The 25,617-nt window shown below is 39.1% G+C and overlaps 1 protein-coding gene and 1 long non-coding RNA gene across 4 annotated transcripts in view; one reads left to right on the plus strand and one right to left on the minus strand.

Annotated features, from left to right (window-relative positions):
• Positions 1-3,490: 3,490 nt before the first annotated feature.
• LOC111851277 (ubiquitin-like protein 3) overlaps positions 3,491-25,617 on the plus strand; it is a 39,782-nt gene continuing 17,655 nt past the window's right edge. The window contains exons 1-2 of one of the 3 annotated variants that reach the window (XM_023826032.2): positions 3,491-3,590; positions 3,866-4,070. In XM_023826032.2, the coding sequence (XP_023681800.1) occupies positions 3,921-4,070 (150 nt within the window). In that variant the 5' untranslated portion in view covers positions 3,491-3,590; positions 3,866-3,920. Of the gene's footprint in view, positions 4,071-25,617 lie in introns of all 3 variants that reach the window. The other 2 variants (XM_023826031.2, XM_023826034.2) reach the window with 2 other exon arrangements.
• Positions 6,196-11,716, minus strand: LOC140579268 (uncharacterized). Its single transcript, XR_011983361.1, has 2 exons — positions 11,615-11,716; positions 6,196-6,685 (listed from the first exon to the last, which is right to left on the minus strand). It is a non-coding gene; the product is annotated as an uncharacterized lncRNA (long non-coding RNA).

Genomic DNA, 25,617 nt, shown 5'->3' on the forward strand with positions numbered 1-25,617 from the left:
ACATAACAGGACTCAGGTGATCACAATCAGGGCTGAACACGAGGTAACGAGGTGGGCGTGGCACACATCGGGATCGAACGGAGCGGATCGTGACAGATATGGTGGACCTTTTTTGTGACAAGTAAGAAAGAACGTGCTCTTCATAGTCAGAATTAGTAGTTAAAATATCTGAATAAATAATATAAAGATTTTCTCTGATTTATGGCATTTTGATGCATTTCATTCAAATGTTCTCTTTTCTTGTTTGAATCATTCTGATGACATAACATACGCAGGCTTTTAATTAATATACTTCATGTTAAATCATCTCTGAATTGCCCAAATTACACTGCACCACCAAATACCTATCCCTAACCCTTATCACACCCAAAGGATAGAAGAAAATTTGAATGTGGGATCTTAATTATGGACTATTTTTAATGGAGATCATCATTTTTAATACAACACGTATCTGAATAAGCTGCATGTGAAGGTGTTTTGTAGGAAAATACTCAAAAATACCAAACTCACAATCATACCAGCAGATGTCAGCATGGTGCCCAGTTGCACACATAGGGCACTTAGTAGGGGCAGTAATCCCTGTTGAGTTTTTTTGTGAGATTTTATTAGTAGGGACGGCAAACAGATCCACCTGACATGGGACTAGAGGAGGAAATGAGACAAATGCAGAACACCTGGGGACCACTGGACTAGGGACAACTTGCTGAAGACGATAATCTCCTTCCTGTATCAAGAGATAGCAGGAGTAATCAGTAGGGCTAGGTGTAATTTCCTTCGGGATCAAGTAAGTTAGTTTGTTCTTCCTTCCTTTGTTATCTGTGGGGCTTTGTTTCAGACGCTTTACTTGTTAAGACAATAACTCAAAAATTTATTGATGGATATTTGCAGTTCTCAAAGGCATTATATGGGTGGTTACCCTTTGTTTCCGCTGAGATTTACAAGTTATCTTAGGTCGGCGTTCACGGTTCGACCTCTGAGATTCAGATTGAGTTCTAAGTCTTTTTTTTTTCAAACTGGTTGGTTCGACTTTTAAGAAATTTGAGTTCTAATGAGTTAGAGAACTGAGGTACCACTGTATTAGTATATTTGTTGCAGTTCTTGCTGTTATGTTATGGAAAATGTTTGTCATAGAGCAAATGAGGAATACATACAACATAAACATAGAGACATATAAAAATATAGTGTAGGTCTAAATGACATTTCAAGATACGGATCTTAGGACATACATAAAGAAATTCAGTCAGCCACCTAATTGGTTGGGAAAGATTGCGCAAATTATCATATAATGGAATGTGCAATAAATGAATAAGTGTAGTTTCAGAGTTTGTAAGTTATCCCAGTGTGATTTGATTTCTGCCTGCAGGAAATTGTTGTTTTATTATGTGCATTCAAGGTCAATAGTCATGTTAAACAGTATTTATGGTAACAATGGAATGAGAAGCAGATTCCTCTCTTCTCACTCAATAAGGCAACTGTTACACTCCCCACTTAAAGACCACAATACCTTGTGGAAAAATGTCACTGAGCGGAGTGAAAGATATCCTTAACCATGAAAGCCAATGTATTGTAATTAAAAGACTAAGGGACATGCAAGGAAATTGTCAGGTCAATTGACGACTTAGAGACAGTGGTCACACTGCAGCACTGGGACACCATACTTTAGTCATGCTTAACTAGTGAGGATTTGATGCATGAATTAATACAAGATATATCATGAATTCCTGTCACTCACCATGAACTAATGATGAAGTCACTGTGGATTTATATCTCGTTCATTAGTTATGGAATGTTAATTCACAGCAGCTGCTACCTGCATTAATTGATATGCTGCCACATTGACTGGATTCCAATATTCTTCTATTCATCCTTAGTTCATGATTAGCAACAGAACTTCGATTCCTTTCATTTATTCATGCATTAATCATCATTAGTTACGCATTACTTAAGTATATGATTTGTTCCCTTGTAAAGTGTTACCCCATTTTATTTTAATCGATCAAGGCAGGATGAAGTGTGGCAGGAGCAGCCAAATGATGTAGCAGCAGGTTCAACAAGAAGGATACAGAACCTGGTTGAGTACTATGGTGGTCCTGAATGCATCGTTGTGGATGGTCACCAGGAAGACCAGCAATACCAGTAGCAAGAGTTAAGCTCTTAGGCTGAGCACATAAGGAAGTGAATTACAGCTCTCATAAAACAGAAGGCAGGCTAGAGGAGAGTAAAGTCCCAGGAAGATGGAACATGACATTATTTTTTTGTAGATGGAGAAAGAATCAACCCATTCAAAACCTGGGGAGAAAAAGTGCAATAGATTTTGGAATTAACCAATGACAGTAATGATGTTTAAGCAGCTCCATTAGGTCTTAGAGAAAGCAGATGTGAACCACAACCTGGGAAGGCACATCTGATAGAGTAATGGTATGGGCCAACCTGTGGAGGCACCACAGTTAAGTTTCCACATATGATCATATTTTACCCTCCCAAGCCCTGACAACCTGTCCCAGTAGTATGGCATTAAAGAGAAGGGCTCTTATTGTGATGCCCAAAGAAGCAGACTGCATCATATTTTATCAGGATTCAAAAGGGCGTTGGCTCAAGGTCAATGTAGGCGGTGCCATGAACAAACCCTGTGCAAGCTGGTGGAGGTCAGGATAAAGGTACACAAAGACTACCACCTCCCATATTGTTTTCCACAGACAGCCTCGTCATCTGCTCTGCCCATCTAATCCATAATCCCTGCACACTCACCAACCTGTACAAGTTCTAGAACTACATGATAAATCAACTAGAAAGGTGAAAGCCAATAAATGTGTTTTGCCGGAATGCTGTGACTCCTAATTGTAATACTTAATTCACACCTGATGGTCTTTCAATAGACAGTAATACAAGAGAAGAACAGAGAAACTTACTAGAGCCATTCTTGATACCCAATGAAGGGGACATGTTAGCCAAATCAAAAACTCAACAGTATCAACAGAACTAGACCAGTAGCCGCTGTCAATAAAGAGAGAAACTTTGATTTTATAAAGAGCTGTCGTCTCCTTTATTAAAATTACACTCGGACACGCCACAGTAATACTTATTCACATGTATGTGGATAATAAAGTGGTGATTATTTCAGCCAGTGAAATGAACCAGAGTGGTTTAATTTCCCAACATAAATTATAAAATAAAATAAAAACACGGGCATGCTCAAAGCCAAGCAAAGGTGTCAATCACCTTGTACTTCTAAGGGTAAAAGGTACATTACTGTTTTGTGGTTTTATATATAAAACCACGTTTAATTTTGAGCATTAAAGTTAATTCCCTTCGCTATAATTTTGTTAAGGCACGGTAGGCTATTTGCATAAGAAAAGTAGTATAGCCGTGGACTTTCAGGTTAACCCCAACTTTTCAGTTCCAAACAGGGGTGTGGATTTACATGCACAAATGAGATTTTTGAACTACATTTCCCCTTTAAGGTTTCCCCCTGTTACCTACCGCCATCTTTGTTTAGGAGAGGGTGACAGAGTAGGTGGAAAGCGGAATCTTAAAATAGATTATGAAATATTGCTTAAGGGATTGACAGATAGATGTGTGGACCACCAAAGGTAATTGCACGGATGTTTGTTGTGAAAGACTTCTTTCAGGAAGTAGAAATTTCAATGCACATTTTCTGATCCTTGTTTTTCTTTTTCCATATGGCGTAAGCGCATTATTTAAGGGTTTTCTTTTTTTTCCTTTTTTCATGTTGGGGGCGGGAGGAGAGAATCCAGTATCTTGCAAAATTCCAATTAATGTGCAACCGGCACTTTACCGGTTATGAGCAAAAAGTTGAATAATTTGAAACAGAAATTTTTGTCTTTTTTTCTTCGGACTTCCCTAGTCAGCAGACCACTGAAGCTGTAACTGCAACCATATAGTTTTTAAAGACACAATTTATGAAAGTGCATCATTTGGGTATTCAGCGGCACGCAGTAAGCAGGGATCTCATACGGCAAAAAGGAATTAACTCTGGCAGTTATCTACGGAAAAGGTCACTCACCAAAGAACAACACAGAAATATGACAACTACCAATCCGGCAGATACGGTAAGAATGTTTGAGGGCAATGTGCAAGGGATATATGTGTGTGTGTATGTGTGTGTGTGTATATATATATACTCGCATGTGTATGTGTGCGCACTGGTATAATGATCACACTATTTTGTCTAAGAGTATATATGTATCGTAAAAATGCAGACTGCCACGATACTGCACTAATCTTGATTTTGATTAACGATGATTATAATTATGAGGAAAAGCCTCTGTAATTTGTTGTCTTAACTATCGTACGCGCTACATTTTACTAACCATGCATGCATGAACAAAAGTCAGCTCCGTTATTTTAATATTTAACTGTGATATATCGCGAGTTACTGGCATATCTGTTTCCCAGACGGCACGATTTGGTTAAAGGGGTATTATTTTCTGCGGAAATCTGTGCAGAACTTGTCCAGCATAACCAGAAACACTTCTGCTTGCTCAAGTCCGTTGTTTCACCGGGATAAAGTTAGTTTAATATTCAACATTCATTTGACATTCAAAATACAAACCTATTACGCGCTTCAACCATTTCAGTTCAGTGGATGATGTCAAACCAGCTGTGTGACAGAGTTATGTTCATGTATCACTAGGATTTAAAAAAAAAAATCCTCTTGTACATTTCTTTAGAATTAAAAATGGCAAATATACTTGTAGGTAACGCTATTATGCTCTCAAACCATGTGACCTCATGATGTCAAACCAACTGTGCAGCATAGAGACTAATATTGCAAAACCCATCAGAGCCCAGTTTCAAAGCCAAGGACAAGAAATGAGACTTTTGCTGTAAAACACTCCAGCACCGCAAAAACACACTTTACGGGGAAACAAGGGGAGGTCCTTTTACAAACAGCCGGTTGCACACATAGTGAGAAGTTACCAATTACAAAGAGACACACAAGGATCAGGGATGGATCATGCCCCAGATAGCAAAGTACCATTGAAAGAACACTGAATAAACAATCAGACAAAATCATTGAAACAACATTTATCTTCAACATTGTTCAAAATTGACCTTGCTCGTTGTAAAGGCCATCTATTCAAGGTTGAAAACCTGACCATGTCCAACCAGGATTCAGCATTGATTCAATTGTATTTTGTGCCAATGAATCAATCGTTGATCTAATATTGCAGTATTGTGTGCTGAAACAATATTTAGTTGCGATTGATTCCTAAGTGATTTAATGTTGAAACTATGAAAAATCAGTTATGGACTTCAAAGCCTGATATAACTGAAACACCAACAAAAGTAGTAAAATATAAAAGCACATTTATTAATACACACATTTCTAAACATTCATACAGGATACAGAACACTCATATTTTCATTTGTTGAGATTAATATACACTATTTGGACAAAAATATTGGGACACCTTTGTTAATTAGAGGAATTGTTTAGTTTTTTATGCTTTGCATGACTTTAAAAACAAATTTACCAATTCTGCTCATTCGGTCACATCGTCCCAGTTTCTCTGATCCTACATATAATTATATCAGACCACCTGTCACATAATTAGTGTTGGTTTGCGTTGCCCTTGTGCTTCACTTTTTTCCCAACTAAAATTTCTTTACAGGAATATGTGCACAAAATGAAACATTCACTTTCTTTTCTAACAAAGCGCTTCATATTTCCCCCCCCCAATGTCAATCTCTGCTACTCTCCAATTTGTAAAAGACAACTAGTTTCAGTGGCTAATCTAGTCGGTACAGTAAATTGTACTGTCTAAAAATTTCCTTCTTAGCATTCAGCATTTTCAGGTAAAGTTAGTTTACTGATTTGTGAAGACAATGTAGATAACACGAAATACAGTTTGGTGATATAAACCTGCGAACTTCCACTGAAATTACAATATGAAGACATACACAGCACGTAGGGCTTTCGTAGGACACTACGGAACAATATGCGGCCAAGCCCATAGCCTAAGTTCTTTTCAAGGAGGAGTAGAGGAATAAAAAAGCCAAAACACTTTTTTATATTACTCAGATAATACAGCCATCATTTATTTAACTATAAAATGAATACAAACAGTTATTTACTTTTTCCCCTTTTGTAACTTTTGGTCACTATTACGCTGCTATCTACAACACGTAACAACACCACCGGGTCCCTAAAAGAAAACCAAATCACTACAGTCCATGTCCACCAGTGCTGTGCAATTTATTGTGTTTCTCCCGCTAACATAAACCTACACATATAGGAAATAAAAGTCAAACCATAACTCCAGGGGTAAGCCAGGCCAAAATAACAAACATAATCCCAAAATGTCTCCACCCCAACACACACTCTATACTAACCAAAAGAAAGAAAAGAAAAGAAAAGACATGCATCTGCCCTATCTCCCTAACTACACAAAAACAAGAACAAAGGAGAAGTACAAATGAGATGGCGCTTACCCCCTTCCAACAATGATGGGCAAAAACTAACAAAGTACAATACAACACAAATATGTGCACAGTGTCACAGGCCAACGCTGGGGAAAACCCTCACAACACAATAGGCATAATGTACCAAAGCACAACAGAGAAAACAAGCACAATCCTCTCTCCTCGGTCTTCTTCTTCTGACCTTTATCATCTCTCTCTGGACTTCCTTCCACCACGCCTCCAGATGTCATATCGCCCCCTACAGGACAGGAGAGGAACAGGTATCGAGGAAAAGAAGGAAAGAAAATAACGGGCAAGCCCGTAACACCTCCCCACCAAAAACGGAACTGCTCGCAGTTTACTGTCCATATACCCGTGATAGGGCATCAGCAACAAGATTCTCAGTCCCCTTTTTGTGCACAATTGACAAGTTAAATGGTTGCAGAAACAGCGCCCAGCGCATCAAACGTTGGTTTTTATTACTCATTCTGTGGATAAAACTAAAGGGTTATGGTCAGTATGTACTAATATGGGTCCAACATGAGAGCTTAAGTACACATCAAAATGCTTAAGGGCTAGAACCAACGCTAGAGCCTCCTTTTCAATGGTACTATAGTTCAATTGGTGCTTATTGAACTTCTTGGAGTAAAAACAAATAGGATGGTCCACACTTGACTCATCCTCCTGCATTAACACAGCACCAGCGCCTGTGTGAGAGGCATCAATGTCCAATTTAAAAGGGCAGGTAAAATCAGGAGCTGCCAATACAGGTTCACTGCAGAGCAAGGACTTCACGTTGTCAAAGGCCTCCTGGCAGAGTCCCGACCATGCAAACACAGTGTCCTTTTTCAGCAAGTCAGTCAAGGGCAACACAACAGAGGCAAAATTCCTACAAAACGGCCGATAGTATCCAACCATCCCAAGAAACCTTCTCAGTTCGCGTTTTGTACGAGGTTTTGGATAACTCGTAATCGCACACACTTTATCAGCTAAGGTGCGAACTTTTCCTTGACCTACCTCTTTCCCCAAGTAGGTTACTGTAGCTTTAGCAAACTCACACTTTGCCAGGTTGAGCGTTAAACAGGCCACATCAAGCCGTTGGAATACCTGCTGGAGAGTTGCTATATGGTCTGACCAAGACCTGGAATACACTACCACATCATCAAGATAGGCAGAACAGTCTGTCACTGGGCCCAGCACCAAATTCATGAGCCGCTGGAATGTTGCCGGGGCATTCCTGAGCCCAAATGCCATAACTGTGTACTGGAGGAAAGCATCAGGTGTAACAAAAGCAGAAACATTAGAGGCAGTTTCAGTTAGTGGAACTTGCCAGTATCCCTTCAAAAGATCCAGCTTGGTCACAAACTTAGCTGACCCCACACGATCTACACAATCCTCCATACGAGGTAAAGGATAAGAATCAGGAACGGTCACAGAATTGACCTTTCTGTAATCAGTACAGAAACGGAAAGTGCCGTCGGGTTTAGGCACCAGTAAACAAGGGGAGCTCCAAGGGCTCTGGCTCTGCACAGCCAATCCATTTTCTAACAGATAATCCACTTCTATGGACATGATCTGACGCTTATGTGGATTCACACGGTAAAAATTCTGTTTAACTGGAGATGTAATGGACACAACAATATCATGTTTAAGAACTGTGGTCTGACGTGGCACATCAGTAAATAGATCAGGGAAACTATTCACTAAGTTTCTCACATCCTCACACTGTTCTGCTGATAAATGAGCCAACAACTGGTCTAGGTTGTCCAGCATCTCAGTATTTTTCATTCTGGCAGTTAAAACAGAGACCTCACAAGGCACATCTCTGTGATCCTCAGTATCACTGTGCAACATTGACATAGCAAGGACAGGCTGGGCAGTCTCTGACATCACAGCAGCAGTACGAGTAGAATATAATTTCAACATGTTAACATGGCATGTTCTGGTTTTTCGTTTCCTATCAGGAGTGGAGATCACATAATTTGTAGGGCTAATCCTAGTTCTAACCAAATAAGGACCGGAGAACCTTGTGTGAAGAGAGGAACCAGAGGAGGGTAACAACACCAATACTTGGTCACCTGGATGAAATTCACGAACAACAGCACGCTGATCATACCGTCTCTTCATCCTCTTTTGAGAGGACAAAAGAGCCTGGTTAGCAGCCTCACATGCAGCCTGTAACCTGTCCCGAAATTTCTCCACATAAGAAAGAACATCCATCTGAACTGGCTTTTCCGCCAACAACTGGTCTTTAAAAAGCTTTAATGGGCCCCGCACAGAGTGCCCAAATACCAGCTCTGCTGGGCTAAAACCAGTTGATTCCTGCACCATTTCGCGCATTGCAAACATAAGCAGAGGCAACCCCTCATCCCACTCACGTCCACACTCCAGACAAAAAATCCGTAGCCGGGTTTTTAGAGTCTGATGGAATCTCTCCAGAGCCCCTTGTGACTGTGGGTGAAACGCAGAAGATGTCACATGCTCAATCTTTAAGGTTTGTAGTATCTGAGCGAACAATTTTGATGTAAAATTAGAACCTTGGTCGGACTGAATGATCTTTGGTAACCCAAACATAGAGCAAAACTGCAGTATAGCTCTGGAAACAGACTTGGCAGTGATTGTCCGCAACGGAACCGCCTCAGGAAATCTTGTAATCATGCACATTATTGTAAGTATGTATTGCTTTCCAGATTTCGTTTTCGGGAGAGGTCCCACACAATCAATCAGCAAACGATCTAATGGCTCTCCCACAACAGGTATGGGATGGAGAGGAGCCTTAGGGATGACCTGGTTAGGTTTTCCCACCACTTGACATGCATGACATGTCTTACAATAATTAACCACATCAGCCTTCAGCCCAGGCCAAAAGAAATGATGAAGGATGCGCTGGTAGGTCTTGTTAATACCTAAATGACCTGACATCACATGATCATGCGCCAGTTCCAACACATAGCGCCTAGAAACAGCAGGTACAACAATCTGGTGAACACTTTCACCAACAACACCACGGAGAGGGGTCCACTTCCTACACAGCAAACCATCAAGCACATAATATCCACATGGACACTCATCTAATTTGTCCTGTTCCACCACTGATGAGAAGAGGCGCAAGATGGTTTGGTCCTCTCTTTGGGCCTTACAGAATTCCTCTCTCCGAACAGGCAATGCCAAAGATCCTGTAAACAGCTCCTGGACAGTAGTCTTCACCTGTCCCTTAGAACCTTGTGAGTCCACAACTGGCCTGTTCCCACGATCCAAAGCATTTTTTTCAGTTGCATCGAATACACTGGACAACTCCAGATCATCACCATACTTCCTTGCTTGAGCACGGGTCAACACACAAGTGGGGAAAACAGAGGGGTACTCCCTTGTTAGACCATCATTAGCCCTAACCGGGATTGTAATAACCTCTGGCAGGGGAAACACTTTCCCACCAGCCACATCGTTTCCCAAAATTATGTCAACACCCTTGACAGGGAACTCACTCAGAACTCCCAACCGAGTGAACCCAGAAAACAAAGATGAAGTAAGAAAGGCCTGATGCAAGGGCACCCTTAATAGATTCAAACCAATACCTCGCACAACCACATGTGAACCACAAAAGGACTTATCAGTGAAGTCAAGAACTTTGTCCAACACAAATGACTGGGCTGCCCCAGTGTCCCGCAGTATCCTAACAGCAACAGGTACCTCAGCTTCAGAAACCGATAAAAACCCATCTGCAATAAATGGCTTGAATGTCTCCTCAACATCAGTCTTATAACCTTCAACATCCACACTACCAACAGGCTTAGGCAGTGATAGCTTATTCCAAGCCTTACAGTCGGCAATTAGATGGTCTGGCTTTTGACAATAGAAACACAATCGCCTCCCCCGAACACCAAAAGGGAGGCCAGGTTGAGAAGCACCAACTTCTCTCTGGTCCCGTTTAACTGACGGGACAAATGCTTTAGCTGGTATATGTCCCCTGGGAGTTTGGTCACGACCATGTGCAACAAAAACAGACCGGCCACTCGACACAGACTTAAAAACTGTTTTATGCGTCAGCACGAACTCATCAGTCAGCACCGCTGCATCAGATAAGGAGGCCGCTTTTTGCTCATTCAGATGCACCACAATTAGCTCTGGTAGGCAGTCCTTAAAATCCTCTAACAAGATGAGCTCTTTTAGCTGCTCCATAGTAGCCACCTTAGAAGCACTACACCACTTATCAAATAACACTGCCTTTTCACGGGCAAATTCTACATATGTCTGATGGGCAGATTTTCTGTGTGAACGAAACTTCTGCCGATATGCCTCAGGCACAAGCTCATATGCACGAAGCACCGCTGTTTTTACCACCTCATAATCCAAACTCTGTTGTATACTTAAAGAAGAACAAACCTCTTGTGCCTTCCCAACTAACTTGCTTTGCAAAAGCAAGGACCACATGTCCTTTGGCCAGTGTAGGGTTGCAGCTACACGTTCGAATGCAGTAAAGTAGGAGTCAACCTCTGATTCTCTGAATGGTGGCACTAATGAAACATGTTTACTTACGTCGAAGACTGGATTGGGAGCAGTGTGGGGTGTCTGCCCTCGGACAGCAGTCTCTGCCGCCACAGTGCGATAACGCAATAGCTGCGTATCATATTTCTGGCGTTCAATCGCCAGCTCCAACTCTTTGAGCTTTATTGCAGCTATGTGATCGAGTGGCACAGGCTCAGCCTTGGGAGAAGACACAGGATCTATGCCTTGACCAGGAGCAATCCCTAGGGACTCCGCCAACGGAGAAGCTTCCGCCCTCCCATATGCAATGCCTGGCTCACTCCTCTCAGGTACAGCAGGCAATATACCTTCCCCAACTAATTTCTCCACAATCAGGCTCCGAATATCAACCTTCCGTGCACTACGAAGGAAGTCCACATTATAAAACTCAGCCACCATTTCCAACTCGGCCTTTTTACATGAGTGCACAGCCTCCAGAGATGGCTGAAGTACAAATGCCTCCAAAGAGAATGCCATCGTCAGACGAGGTCGCACACGATACTACAAGGCTGACAACCAGATGCAAAATCCCACTTAGTCAAAAATCCACAGATGCCAAAAGCCAAAAGGCACTGCCGAACACAAAAGGATCCCGGACGAGCCCCCACTTATTACGCTGCTATCTACAACACGTAACAACACCACCGGGTCCCTAAAAGAAAACCTTTATCATCTCTCTCTGGACTTCCTTCCACCACGCCTCCAGATGTCATATCGCCCCCTACAGGACAGGAGAGGAACAGGTATCGAGGAAAAGAAGGAAAGAAAATAACGGGCAAGCCCGTAACAGTCACCTAGTCTTAGAATAACATGAAATATTCCAAAATCCAAACAGATTTAGATTCAGACAGTCAATTCTTCTGGTGCTGTTCCATTTTTCTTTTCAGTGGAAAAATTCAATGTCTTTTCAATTCCGTTTGCCAAACCTACTTTGGTGGATAAAATAATAACCAAAATAATCAAATAATTCAGAGGGTTGGGAAAATAATTAATAGATTAAATGAGACCAATGTTCGTCTACCCAGATAGTGTGTGCTGTCTACAAATAAGGGTGCACGCAACAACTGGGTACACAGCACAGCTACTTACAATAATGCAGACAAGGGCTATTTACAAGTAGCATGGAGCATGCTAGATGTTAATGAGCTCCGCTGTACGGAAGGCAGCTCAACAACACTTGTATAACCTTAGTGACCTTTTGGTGGAACTGTGTAAAGGCAAGTTATTCAACAGAGCTTCAGCAAGTTTAAAATCCATGAAGTTTCCATGAACACTAGGTGGCAGTCTCTTTTCCTCCTACAACTATCGTATACTGACCCAGGGATGCAGTTCCTCTCCATGAACATAGGGGTCACTGTCACAGAAACAATAAAATGATGCCAAATAGACATTATTGAACATAGCACAGGTCTCTGGTGAGCAGAATTTTTTAAATGTTCTTTTCCCAGTACTTTTTCTTTGTTTGTTTTCTACTGAAGTGCATTACATTCATGAAAGAAAAAAATGAAACTTATGTCATAATTATGAGAAAAGAGCTCTAAAGACATTAAATTGCAAGTTTTCCTGTTGGCAGGTTACGGTTTAGAAGAACTGAAGATGGCAAAACTGTTATGGGTGAAAATAGGTCTTGTAATACAGACTTGACCTAAAACATTTTCCCCCTCTTATACAACTGCTAAGTAACTAAATAGGAGGCAATTTTTTTTTTCCTGTGAAATCAGGCTATTATATTTCAATCAAATTATCATATTGAAAACATATTTTTGTATTTGTATTTTGGTTGCATAAACAATTGATTGTTGAAGTTGTTATTTGATTTGACATCTACTTGTCATCACTTTTTCACTAGTTTTGTCTTGGAATTTAATGCACCTTCACATGGCTTTGTTTAAATTGGTGTCCGGTAAGACAACGTAATTATTAAATCAGCATTTAACCATTTATTGAAGTATTATAAATTTTAGTAAGACTAGTTTTTTCAGATTTGTGCTGAAAATCTGTTACTGGGCAGTAAAGAAGTTTGTAGTTAACTGATAGTGATTATGAACATGCCTTCAAAATATTAATACATAGTAATAAATACATCAAAACAGGCAATGTCAGTATAAAGATGTTATGTCCTATGAAGTATAAGCAGCATATAACGCAAAGTGGCAAAATCTCTGCAGGCCACATGCAGTGCTTATAAATCCCTTATAGGACTTGCCATGACATAACTACCATTTTTGATTAAATCAAATGACAGTACAGTAGAATATGACACTAGTATTGAGAGCTTTCTGATGTTTGGCAACATTCCCTTATTGTTTTAAATCGTTTGGATTTTGAGCTATCGTCAAAATAATTGCAGTTTTTTGGAAACCAGTATGTATTATGATGCATATTATTTTCAGTATTATCAGTGCTTAATGTAAGTTTATTATTTTATGTGCCTACCTCCCTCAGTTAAGTAACCCTTTGTTTAAACAGTGATTTTAAGATTTGATTTAATTTATCTTTCATCCTGCTAATATTTCATCCACCTCATTTTTGTCTGAAATATCCCACTTGTATAAAATGGCCTTGTTGCTTTGATCAGTGACCTGTAACTATCTGATAAAACCAACTTTATTCCTTTAACAGCAGTCCTTTGTTTTTTATATGAAAGGGGCACTTGGATGAACATGTGAAGATTGATCACTAAGTCAACAGTGAAAGTCCACTAGCCATTGCAACTTAGTCCTTTATAGAGGAAAGCCCATTTACTGAAATATTCAACTTGGGAGTCATTCAGTCATAAATAGTTTTCATTGGACCATTTAGATTTTGATTTTTAAAGAACTGAAGATTTGAAAGCTTTGGACTGTATTTTAAAATGTCACAGGCGTATATAATTTTCAGCCCTTGTAAATGAAATAAAAGATTTTCCCAACTGAATATATTTAACATGGTAATGATAACCCATGTAAACACAAACTGCCTCATCTGTCCTCTATCTAGCTTTGATATTTAACTAGGAAGAAGGATGTGGTGATTGTCAAAATTTTCCCTTTCCACTTTACAGAATTATATATTTAGACAGCATCCATCATAAAACATGAAGTTTAGAATAGAGTGTGCTGAATAAACGCATTGGGTTGCAGCTTACTGCTAAAAAATGTATGATGGTTCTTAAAGATGGTCTTGTTCTCAAACGGCTGAAATATTGCTAAAGCATTTGGAAAGGATGAATAATTCTTTTGATTCGTACAACTTTGGGTGATGTTTCCGATTGTGAGATCTTTTGTTCTGATTTATGACAAAGCATTTGCCATTTTTCACATGCTTTATTGGGAATGGGAAATAATTCAGTAAATCACAGTAAAATTGTTATGCTGCTACATGCAGAATTTGCTCCACTTGGAATGTTTGCAGTAGGCCTTTCAGGCCTGAATGTTGTGTAGGAAATCATCAGTAATTCTAACAGGCAGAACAGATGTTAAGCTATTTACCATGAGTGTGTCAGTAATAGTGTCACTAACTCCATTTTTCCTTATTTGCTTCCATATAATGTAGGGATGGGCCGATCCACATTTTTCATTCCAATACACAACTGCCAATATTGATACAGATTCCGATACAATAGCTCTTTATACTTTAATATTTCAATATAATAAATCAATATTTATACTTTATTTATACTAGTAAATACGAATTAAAAAATGTATGGCAAAAAATCTTTAATTAGGCTACTAGAAACATACATAACATACTGTTTCACCTCATTTGTACATCTTGTTTTAAGTGTTTTTGAGGGATTTGCAGTTCAGTTTGAATATTTTCCAAAAGAATATAATTAATAATTAATAATAAATGCGAATGCTTAAAATGCACCACAGTTTTTCTACCTCTGGCAACAGCGTCAATTACACTTTGTTGCAATAGCAGCGCCTTGTGTATCACAAGCTGTACCGAATGCAAAACTGCCCAAGCTAGCGATTCCCAAATCATTCATTGCTTTTTTCATATCACTCGTGTTGTCTCGCACAATTGCGTGCCCTTTGTTTAGCGGGATTTTCCAGTAAACGCTAATTCCACCTGAATTTTTTTTTTTCCAAAGACTGCAAATCACTGCTACGAGTTGTTGTTAAAAGCGTAAAATTCTTCCAGATAGTCACCCTCTTGTCTGATGTTCTTACTCTCCTCCTACTGAAAAGGGTATGGTATGCCTGTGATGTCACCCACTGAGTGGCAGCATTACCGTTCAGCTTGAATGTCACAAAAAACACATCTAAAATGGGAAAAAGCTGTCATGCGGTTGGTTGTACGAATCAGTTTAACAAGAAATAGGAGGTATCTTTTTACAGACTGCTGAAAACGAAATAAGTAAGTATTGGACGTGGATCAGTCACATATGGCTGATAACTGATCCATCAAATAGTTGTGTTGATACCGATCCGAATATCAGATCAGTGCACCTCTAATATCATTTGTTTGATCAGTCAGTACTGTACTGTATTGAACAGTTGCGTAAAACAACTAGAATACAGTTGTGCTGTTTTTATTCATAATGTTTTAATTCATAATGACATCACAGCTGAGGAGACTGGCCTTGTGACATTCACAATGGCCCATTGATATCAATTTCCTGTTAGACAGCAAGTTGTTAATCAGGGTTAATTATTCTCTGTGAAATGATTTTACTTTTGTCAGAGTAGTTTTTCTAACATTATTTCTCTGAACAGTCTCAGGTTGGGCATTGATGATTTGTTTATTGTTAGACATAATCACCTTGAGTGTGTCTCGAATAACCAAGAATTGATAAATTAATGCTTTCTTGTAGAAGTTAAGCAGACCTTGAAGTTTGGAGAGTTTTTAGGGTGAATGCTTGTGTACTGACAATAAGTGGACTGATATTATAAACCACTTTCGTCTTTACTTTATGAAAAATAAACCCTTTGTTGTTCTACTGAAAACCTTTGTTTTTCAAATCTATTTATGTGTTCATTTACTCTTGAATTCTGGCAACATTTGTGGCTTTGAGAAGCAGATCAGCTGGATAATATCAAGCACATGGTGCAGTTTGTCCTATTTTTTTTTTTTGTTGCATGTTGTAACTGTAAAATGAGATGGACTTCTTTACTCATAAAACGTATGGCAGTAAAGATGTAGCTTTTTTTTGATGGATGAACATTTTATATTGGCAGTAGAATATTTCCTATCCACACCTCTTACGTACAAAGCCCACCAGAGATGGTCCTATACAAGCACCAGTACTAACACCTTAATTACAGGCTTGGCTCCTTTCTGTTGAGCTGCAACACCGGTGGGCCTTCCTCCTCTGTTGTAGCACAAGTATGATAACGGTGAGCATACAAAGGCCTGCAATGAGATGCCCGTGCTAATTTGGCTGTTTTTTTATTGTGACTGGTTAGAAGAAAGACAGATATGGATCTTATGTTACACTTAATTTTCAGAATACCTTGAATGTGAATGCTGCTATTTACTGTGTATGAAAATTGCAGTGTCAAACCCTCTGATCTCCCTTTGACCAGTATTTGCCAGAAGGCCTGAGAACTGATGTGCAAATTGTGGAGATAAAGTGAATTGTGTGGTCTTTCCTTCTGCACAGTGTGGTAGTTTAATGTAAGACTATTACGGTTTCTTGTAGGTTCCTCACAGCATGCACTTGAATGGGCTGTATTAGTTTGAATTGCTCAGTGTGTGGCAGGATTGCCTCAGCTGTCGCCCGTGGCAGGAATGTGAAGATGTGAGACTGTTTGAGCAAACAAATCCCTCCCATTAGATGTCGGTATCTCTCCATAGGGAGATTTCCAATAATTATATTGGAGACCATTATGTTAGAGGAGTGTCTTCATTTAATATTTATCATGGTGGGCATTTAATAAGTCCTACCTATGGGGGCAGTGCCTCTGAGCAAGGCCCTTAACCCCCAGCTCAATGGGTGCCGCTGCAGGCGGCTGCCCTTCACTGCCAAGCTTGCTGTCACCTACATATGTGTCTGTGTGCCGTGGAGAGCAAGATGGGGCAGGTAAAAGTGTCATTATTATTATTATTATTATTATTATTATTATTTATTACTACCACTACCAACAAGTTCATAGACAGTGATCGGTATCTTGCAGGAAAATAAAAATGCCTTAAAAATGAATGGTTGTCATGTTTTTCTTCTTTCTACAATAAAATGACTATAATAAAATGTTTCCTTTGCAATACAGTACACTAGTTTGAGTTCCCTGCAGCAGTCTGAGTCAGCAGTGCAGGCAGACCAGAAGGGCTTTAGTCTCTGTCCTGTCCCACATCTCTGCCAGCCTACGTAAAAGACCAGCCTCTTTAAATAGGTTGAGGCTCTACTCTGCCAGTTCATTGTTATCTGGGATGACTCAGATCAGAAAGGAAAGAATACATTTGCAAGTTATGTATCACACAACTACACAGATGTTGGTACGTTTGGTATCACACAGCTACACAGATATTCCTCAAGATGTATTTCTTAGCTAATATTTAACATGCCAGAAATGCATTTTGTCTTAATTGTACTTTCCCGTTTTCAGTGAATGTTTTCAAAGCACGTCTCATATTGATTTGGTTTAAGGTTCCAAAAAGCGGCTGTATGCTAAGTACACACTTGTTGCAAAGGTTGACATTTTCAAAGTATTTAGTGTGCATTTTATAATGCTTCATTTCTAGGATACAGAGTACTACTAGGTTTCATTTTAGGTGTTAAAACCAGGGAGGATGGGGGAGAAATGTACCCTGCAATATTTAACTGGTTACATTCATCCCTCCCAAAAAAAATAAAATAAATAACCTTAATAAGTTGTGTTGGACCAATATCAAACACTTTCCTTCGTCATTGACTGCAGTGCCCTTTAAAAAATTTTGTTATATCAATATTTGTCTGCTGATTTGATATGTATTATGATTTTAATAGGGTTTTCTTAGAAGCAGTTCAGGTCTACATTCAAACTAAAGACAAGGGCATTTTCTGCCATCCAGTTACACCGGTTTCAGTTCAGAATGCACAATGAAATGAATGAATACTAGGGGTTTAATAGTACACAAAAAGCACAGTTTGTTACGTACCTTGGTTTTGAAATCACAGTTTGGTACATTTTTAGTACAGTGGGGATAAAAGAAACAAAACATAAATTGCATCTTTTTTTCCTATATGTTGATGGAACCACATCCAACATGCTACTTCATTCGAGAAGACACTCATCTGAGTGTGTTTACGGCCAGAGCAATGCACTTAGTCTGTCGGTGGCATTTAAGGTGCTAATTAGGCAATGCTTAAAATCCATCCATTTCGGCAGTCTGTAAGATGACAGCTCCTATTTCTTGTGAAATCGATTTGTACAACCAATTGCACATAAGCTCTTTCCCATTTTAGAGGTGTTTTTGCAGCATTCAAGCTGAATGCTGACCCTGCCACTCAGTTTTTTTGCCACCCAGTGGGTGTGAGCGCAGTGATTTGCACCTACTCTGACTTCATATGCATACCTTTTGCATTAGGAGGAGTGTAAGTACATCAGATGATAGCAAGTGCGACTAACAAACATGTCTGCAATATGGAAGTATTTTTTGCTTGAAGTAACTAGTAGCATAGCGATTTGCAATCTTTGTAAAAACAAAGTTTTGAAAGGTGGAAGTAGTGTTTAGCGGAAAATCCCACTACACAGAGTGCATGGAATTGTGCGAGACAACATGAGCAATGGATGAAAAAAGCAATGCATGATTTGGGAGTCACTAACTTGGGTTGTTTTGTGCACTCACTACAGCTTGTTATACACGAAAGAGTGCTATTGCAACAAAGTGTAAGTGACGCTATTGGCAGTGGGGGGAAAAATGTGGGGCATTTTTAGCATTTGCCAATTATGTATACTTGCTTGGCAGATATTGAAATTGAACTGCAAATGATACAAAAATGCTTAAAACAAGATGAACAAACAAGGTGGAACAGTATGTCATGTATGTTTCTAGTAGTCTAATTAACAAAGCCTTTATTTGGCATACATTTGATTTCATTTGTCTTTACTAGTTTAAAAAGAGTTTTGGTATCAAATTGGTACTCGTATCGGCCAGTACCCTATATCCAGGTATTGGGATTGTATCAGCACTGAAAAACTGGGATCGGTGCACCTCTAGTACCAACCATACTTGGTAGAATAGAACACTGGATTTAGTTCATTATGGTTGTTAATACACATGGCACGATACCACTTTTTTATGTCCGATACCAATATTGTAAATCTGGATATCTGCCAATACGATACAAATCCGATACCATATCTGAGTCTTTTATTAAATAGAAAACCAAAAAAATGCTTTTAAAAAAATTTCCATTTTGTATACCTTAACACAAATACAAAAATCATAACTGTGATATAAGAAACTTTGCACAGAGAACGTAGTTTAGTAACACTGCTTTTTTATTTAAACGTCCTCAGTTTTAGCAGCATTTGACGAATCAGCACCATCCAAAAAATCTTGAAGACAAATGCAACTGTATACAAAAATAAAGCAAATGACATAAAAGCTTAGTATCTAAAGAAACATTCATAATGAAATAAAGTGCAATTTTATGCAAAAGCTGCTTACGAAACTGTAAGCTTAGCATGCAAAACTGCTTTTTGCAACTTAAAACTTGAGTCTATCCACTGTGCTGTTAGACCTAGCAAGGACAATGGACACAGGTCTGAGCTTCAAATATCTGATGTCAAGCTTTGCTTTGTTGCTTTCTGGAGGGAGTTTGTCATTTATCTGAATTGTTTCATACAGCGTTTGTTGATGAGACACCATTTTCTTCTTGGCGCTCATGGAATTAATAAATTCCGTGTACTCTTTTCCATGATATTTCTGCAGGTGTTTAATCAAATTAGTTGTGTTAAAGGTTCCAACTCTGCTACCACCCCGTGAAACACTTGTATTGCATAACTCCACATTAGAGGTGGGCGATAAATCAATTTTATTGATTAATTCGAATTTACAGTTCAGGACGATGTGTTTTTATGAAAATCAATTTTATTACTTATTTTACATGCGAGCGCCAAAAGCGGAACTAATGCGACACACCATTCTTCACAGGTAAATTAGTGCGGCACACCCAAACACTGTAGCGGATTCACAAACAACATGGCAATGGTTCGGTTTTGCGCCGTTGGACACAGACCAAACAAGTCCTCGTTGCAAAGTCTGTTTAAAAACTGTTGCAACCAAAGGAAGCAGCACGACAAATTTATTCCAGCACCTAAAGCAGCGGCACACAGCGGAGTGGGAGAAGTGCAGCTCCCAGCGAAATGAAAATAGCCGCAGCACCAGCACAACATCCAAAGTTAAGCAAGCAACCGTCCCCGACACGTTTTCGAACTGTGTGCCATATGATTAGAATGGGGCACGATGGAAGGCGATAACAAACGCTGCCGCGATGTATGTTGCAAAAGACATGGTGCCCATACATACTGTGGAAAAGCCGGGAATCATTAACATGCTAACAAGTTTTTACAAGTTTCTAAAAGTGTTTACAATGGTGTGGTTTGCCATCTCACTTACAAGCATCTTTTTTGGCTTGTCAGATTGCACTGTAACTGTAAAGTAAAAAAACAAAATAAAGCTAAAACTTGTTTTGAACCATTTATTTGTCATCTGTAGTTTGATTTTGAGTAGGGGAGGGGAAAATCGATTAAAATCAAAAATCGGATTTATTGTGAAAAAAATCAGAGATTTTATTATTAGGCCATATCACCCAGCTCTAACTCACATTCAGCAGTCTTGGCTTTTTTTTATAGTAATTAAAAGTTTTGCAGTAATTTTTAATGAATCAAATTAAATTTTTTATCCCTTCCTGATTTCCGATCCAGTAATTTAGGCTAGGATCGGACCGATACCGATACAGAATATCGAATCGGCACATCTCTAGTTGTTACAATGCAATATTATTTTCGAATTTTTAACATATTTTTTACTGTGCAAATGAGCATCTCTTAGGTTTTCTTATTCAGACAATACATTATGTTTGCAGTTTTACTAAAAAAACAATTTCAAAACAAAATGTTTCCCTGCTGTAACAAAACTGCAATGGACTGTGACCCCCCCACCCCCAAGCAGATAGTTGTACTGATGTCTTTGTCTGTATCCTTTATAGCATCCAGAGTTTGCTCAAAATGGGGAATTAAATTGAGATAGTCTGGCAATTGAATCTATCTGCCAATGCAGTCTGTCAGAAAGGTTAGTGGTGTTGCTGTGAGTTGTGCCAATAGACACAACACAGTATCAACAAATCACTTGCTTTTACTCAATGTTGTCTCTATGGTATTGAAAATTTTTCCATGCAGTAGAAGACAAATGTCTTTTAATGACTAATTATTATTCACCTTCCTCCTCCTCACTCTATCCATTTTCTGAATCCACTTGTCCTATTTGCAGGGGGTCTGCAGCAGAGATGGGGATTCCAGTCAGAGACTCGAGTCGCACTTAAGTCGCACAAACAAAGACTTGTGACTTGGGTGTTGTGACTCGTGAACAATGTTCATTTCATGGAATAATTTTTTTAATTCATTTCAGTTTTTCCAATGTTGTACAAAAGCCCTAAAGACACAATCGGTAGCCGACTGGACGATCATGGCAGCGTACATAATACGTGTCAGTAATGCATACGTACCTGCTGGAGTAATGGAGAGCATGTAATTGCGTGAATGTCTGTTACACCGTTTATTCGTTGCTGTGCGTGACTGACTTAATGAGTATAGTAACTAATAATAAGTAATATGTTAAATCCTGATTTGTATTTTATAATAGAACTTAAACATTGTTAATTTAGAGTAAACCGGAGATCTAATCATTAATGCGCAATCGTGTTATGTTAATGCGAGTTAAGTTTCTTTCCGGAGTTGCCTGTTAATGTACCGTGCCATATATATTTACAGTCAAACCTCAGATTGCGAGTAATTTGGTTTGCGAGTGTTTTGCAAGACGAGCAAAAATTTGTAATAAATTTTAACTTGATAAACGAGCGAGGTCCTGCAATACGAGTATTATGTATACGCTTTGTCTGCCTAGTGTCACGTAATCACAACTGAGCCGATAGTTATTCTCTCTCTCTCGCTGTGAGATTGTGGGTACTTGTTTCCCAAGCTTGGTCTCAGCTGGCATGCCTCACTCGTATAGTCAAAATTTAGTAGAAAAGCACCACCAGAATATGGGTGTAGCAGCTGTGCAGTTTGTTATTGCATTTGGTTATAAAGCCTTCACACAGACAGCTAACAAGCGAAAGGCCACTTGCAAAGTGTGTGACGTTAGGATAAATGATGCCGGCTCAACTACGTCCAACTTCATCAGGCACCTCAAAATGCACAAGAATAGGTCAGTCACTTGGCTAGGTGAAAGGGAATATGCAATATAAAAGCATTATGAAGGTGCAGTTAATGTAAAGTGTTACCATTTATTTGAAGATATTTTTTTTATCTGTTTTGATTTGGGATTTTTTTAAACAGTATTTTATTCACTTTCAGTTGCACTATTAAGAAGAGGACACATTTTGCACAGTTTAGAAAGATAAATAAAGGAATATTTTTTAATAAATTTGTAAGTACATTCTGGGATGTACATTCTGCTAAAAAATTGTGAGAAAATCTTATCGTGAATCATATCGAATCGTGAGTTGAGTGTATTGTTACATCCCTAGTTATGAGTGAATCAAACATCAAGGACAAACATCTGAGTGCATGCAGAGCTCATACAAATTCGGCGGTGGAAAATTTTAGGCTGAAAAGAAACCATCAGTAAAAGTGCAAAGCTTGCCAAATTTTGTTTCCTATAAAAGAGTAAAAATATTTCAGCATAACGTATTGATGCTTTCAACCAAGCTGATTATCACAGTGCTTGCAATGTGACCATTGCATGTGCATTATGTGCATAACATGCGATGTTGATATTAACATTACACGTCCTGTAGGCACAGAATTGAGGACAACGTGGTGGCAAAGTGGGCAATGCTGTCACCACACATGGCCCACTTGCGTGTGGAGTTTCCAGTTTAAAGTCTGACATGCAACAGGCTGGTACGGTGTGATGTAAACTCTGCTGTAGACTCTGCTAACAATACTGTGATCTTATTTCCTCACTTGAAGTATTGCCACCCAGTAGAACATACAGAATGCAAGTGTTCACAGTGATAATGTCATTTGGGTTTCAGTCTGAAGAAATTATGTCCTTCATTGCTTAAGAAATAGGAAACAGAATTATATCATGATAATTATTAAAATCAACTCCATATGGAAAATATAATTGTGAAAAATAGTTTTTTTAATATTGGATATGTATCAATCTGTGGTTCATGTAATTTTGCTATGCACATTCTAAAACATTCACTACAGAACTGTGGTTCACATGTTTAAATGTCAGTCTTACCTATTTCGCCATGCTTGATCATTCTTATTAGATAGTATAAAGTCTGAAAATAAGACTGGCTGGCTGCCTGTACTTTCTGCGATTATTTGACCATTAATGGCTTGCACATCTTACTTGCTGTGAATTTTTAATGTGTTAGCTCATTAATGTCAACATCATTAATAGGTAAGCCTTCTCCTTGAGGGTCCCATGTAATTGAAGGTTTCCCTTAGGTCATTAATATTTGCTTCTCTGCATTTCTCTTTGTGGAAACATTTGTAAGTGTGTTAATCTAAATCAATCTTGCATTAGAATGCTCTTATATCAGGCTCTATTAGGCTTGATTCTTGCCTTCATCATTGCTGCAGATGCTACATTGATTTTGGTTAATTTTCTAGAAAATGACTTACTATTTCCTGTAATGGAGAATATGACACGGCTTTTGAGGAATGAGTGTTAAGTAAGGTATCCTTTTATGGACATGGTTAAAATCCATCCATACATTGGCATACCGGTTTGTCCTATGCTGGGTCCAGAGCCTATCCTAGACGCTACTGGTACAAGACAGGGAATAACCCAGGACAGGGAGCCAGCAGCTTGGTTTACATAAATATAAATTTTACATCAGTTAATTTTAGTAATACTAAAATGCTACTAATTTCTTATCCATTATACAAAGATCACTTTGAATATTTCACTTCACCGAAGGTTTTATATTTTGTTAGTCTAAACATTGCTGTGCCTTTTTTTCTCCACACATAGTGTTGTGTGCTTTTTCCAAACAACTCAATTTTGGTTTCATCTGTCCACAGAATATTTTGCCAGTAGTGCTGTGGAACATCCAGGTGCTCTTTTGCAAACTTCAAACGTGCTGCAATATTTTTTTTGGACAGCAATGGCTTCCTCCGTGGTGTCCTCCCATGTACTCCATTCTTGTTTAATGTTTTCCTTATTGTAGATGTGTCAACAGAAATGTTAGCATGTGCCAGAGATTTCTGTAAGTCTTTAGCTGACACTCTTGGATTCTTCTTCACCTCATTAAGGATTCTGCGCTGTGTTCTTGCAGTCATCTTTACAGGACGACCATGCCTAGGGAGAGTAGCAACAGTGCTGAACTTCCTCCATTTGTAGACAGTCTGTCTTACCGTGGACACATGAACATCAAGGCTTTTGGAGATACTTTTGTAACCCTTTCCAGCTTCATGCAAGTCAACAATTCTTGATCGTAGGTCTTCTGAGAGCTCTTTTCTGCGAGGCATGGTTCACATCAGGCAGTGCTTCTTGAAACCAGTAAACCCAAAACTGGTGTGTGTTTTAAAAGGGCAGGACAGCTTTCAGCAACACGTCCAATCTCATCACACTGATTGGACTCAAGGTTGGCTCACTCCTGGCTCCAATTAGCTCATGGAGAAGTCATTAGGCTAGGGGTTCACATACTTTTTCCACCCTGCACTGTGATTGTTTACATGTTGTGTTCAATAAAAACATGACAACATATAATGTTTGTGTAGTATTATTTTAAGCAGACTGTGTTTTTCTATTGTTGTGACTTAGATGAAGATCAGAGCACATTTTATGACCAATTCATGCAAAACTCCACGTAATCCCAAAGGGTTCACATACTTTTTCTTGCAACTGTACAAGGCAAACTGAGTTCTCGAACTCATTAGAACTCGAATTTCTTAAAAGTTGAACCAACCAGTTTGGAAAAAAAAAAAGACCTATAACTCAATCTGAATTTCAGAAGTCGAACCGTGAACACCGACCTAAGATAACTTGCACAGGCGGGGAAATGAGTCACGCCGCACATCTCTCAGCGAAAACAAAGGATAACACTTCAGTCTCAGCCTCGCATTTGCTGTGATAGCATCGTGCATGTTTACACTAGCTGAATACATATATTTAGACAGTAAAAATACATTTAGACAATGATAGACAGTAACAGTAATTATAGTAGTTATATAATAAAATACATTTAAAAATAAAGATTTCTTAATTATTTTGATATCATTAATAATAAACCATTAATACATTTAATTATAATAATATTGTCGTGCCGAGCAGGGACTGAAAGGAGACAAAGGCGCAGGCGTCAGGGTATCGGGGAATACGGGGTTTAATTGCAGGCAAAACGCAGGCGGACAATACAATGACGGGACTGGGGAAACAAACTGAAACGCGGACGAAATACAGAAGACTAATGACAACAACCAGAAACAGCTGATCACACGGGGATTCCATACGGGGTTAATGAGGGGACGTGGCAGACGGAAGGAGCGGACGATCGGGGCAGGACACATT

Source organism: Paramormyrops kingsleyae, chromosome 17, assembly GCF_048594095.1.
Source record: "Paramormyrops kingsleyae isolate MSU_618 chromosome 17, PKINGS_0.4, whole genome shotgun sequence".
Lineage (NCBI taxonomy): Eukaryota > Metazoa > Chordata > Actinopteri > Osteoglossiformes > Mormyridae > Paramormyrops > Paramormyrops kingsleyae.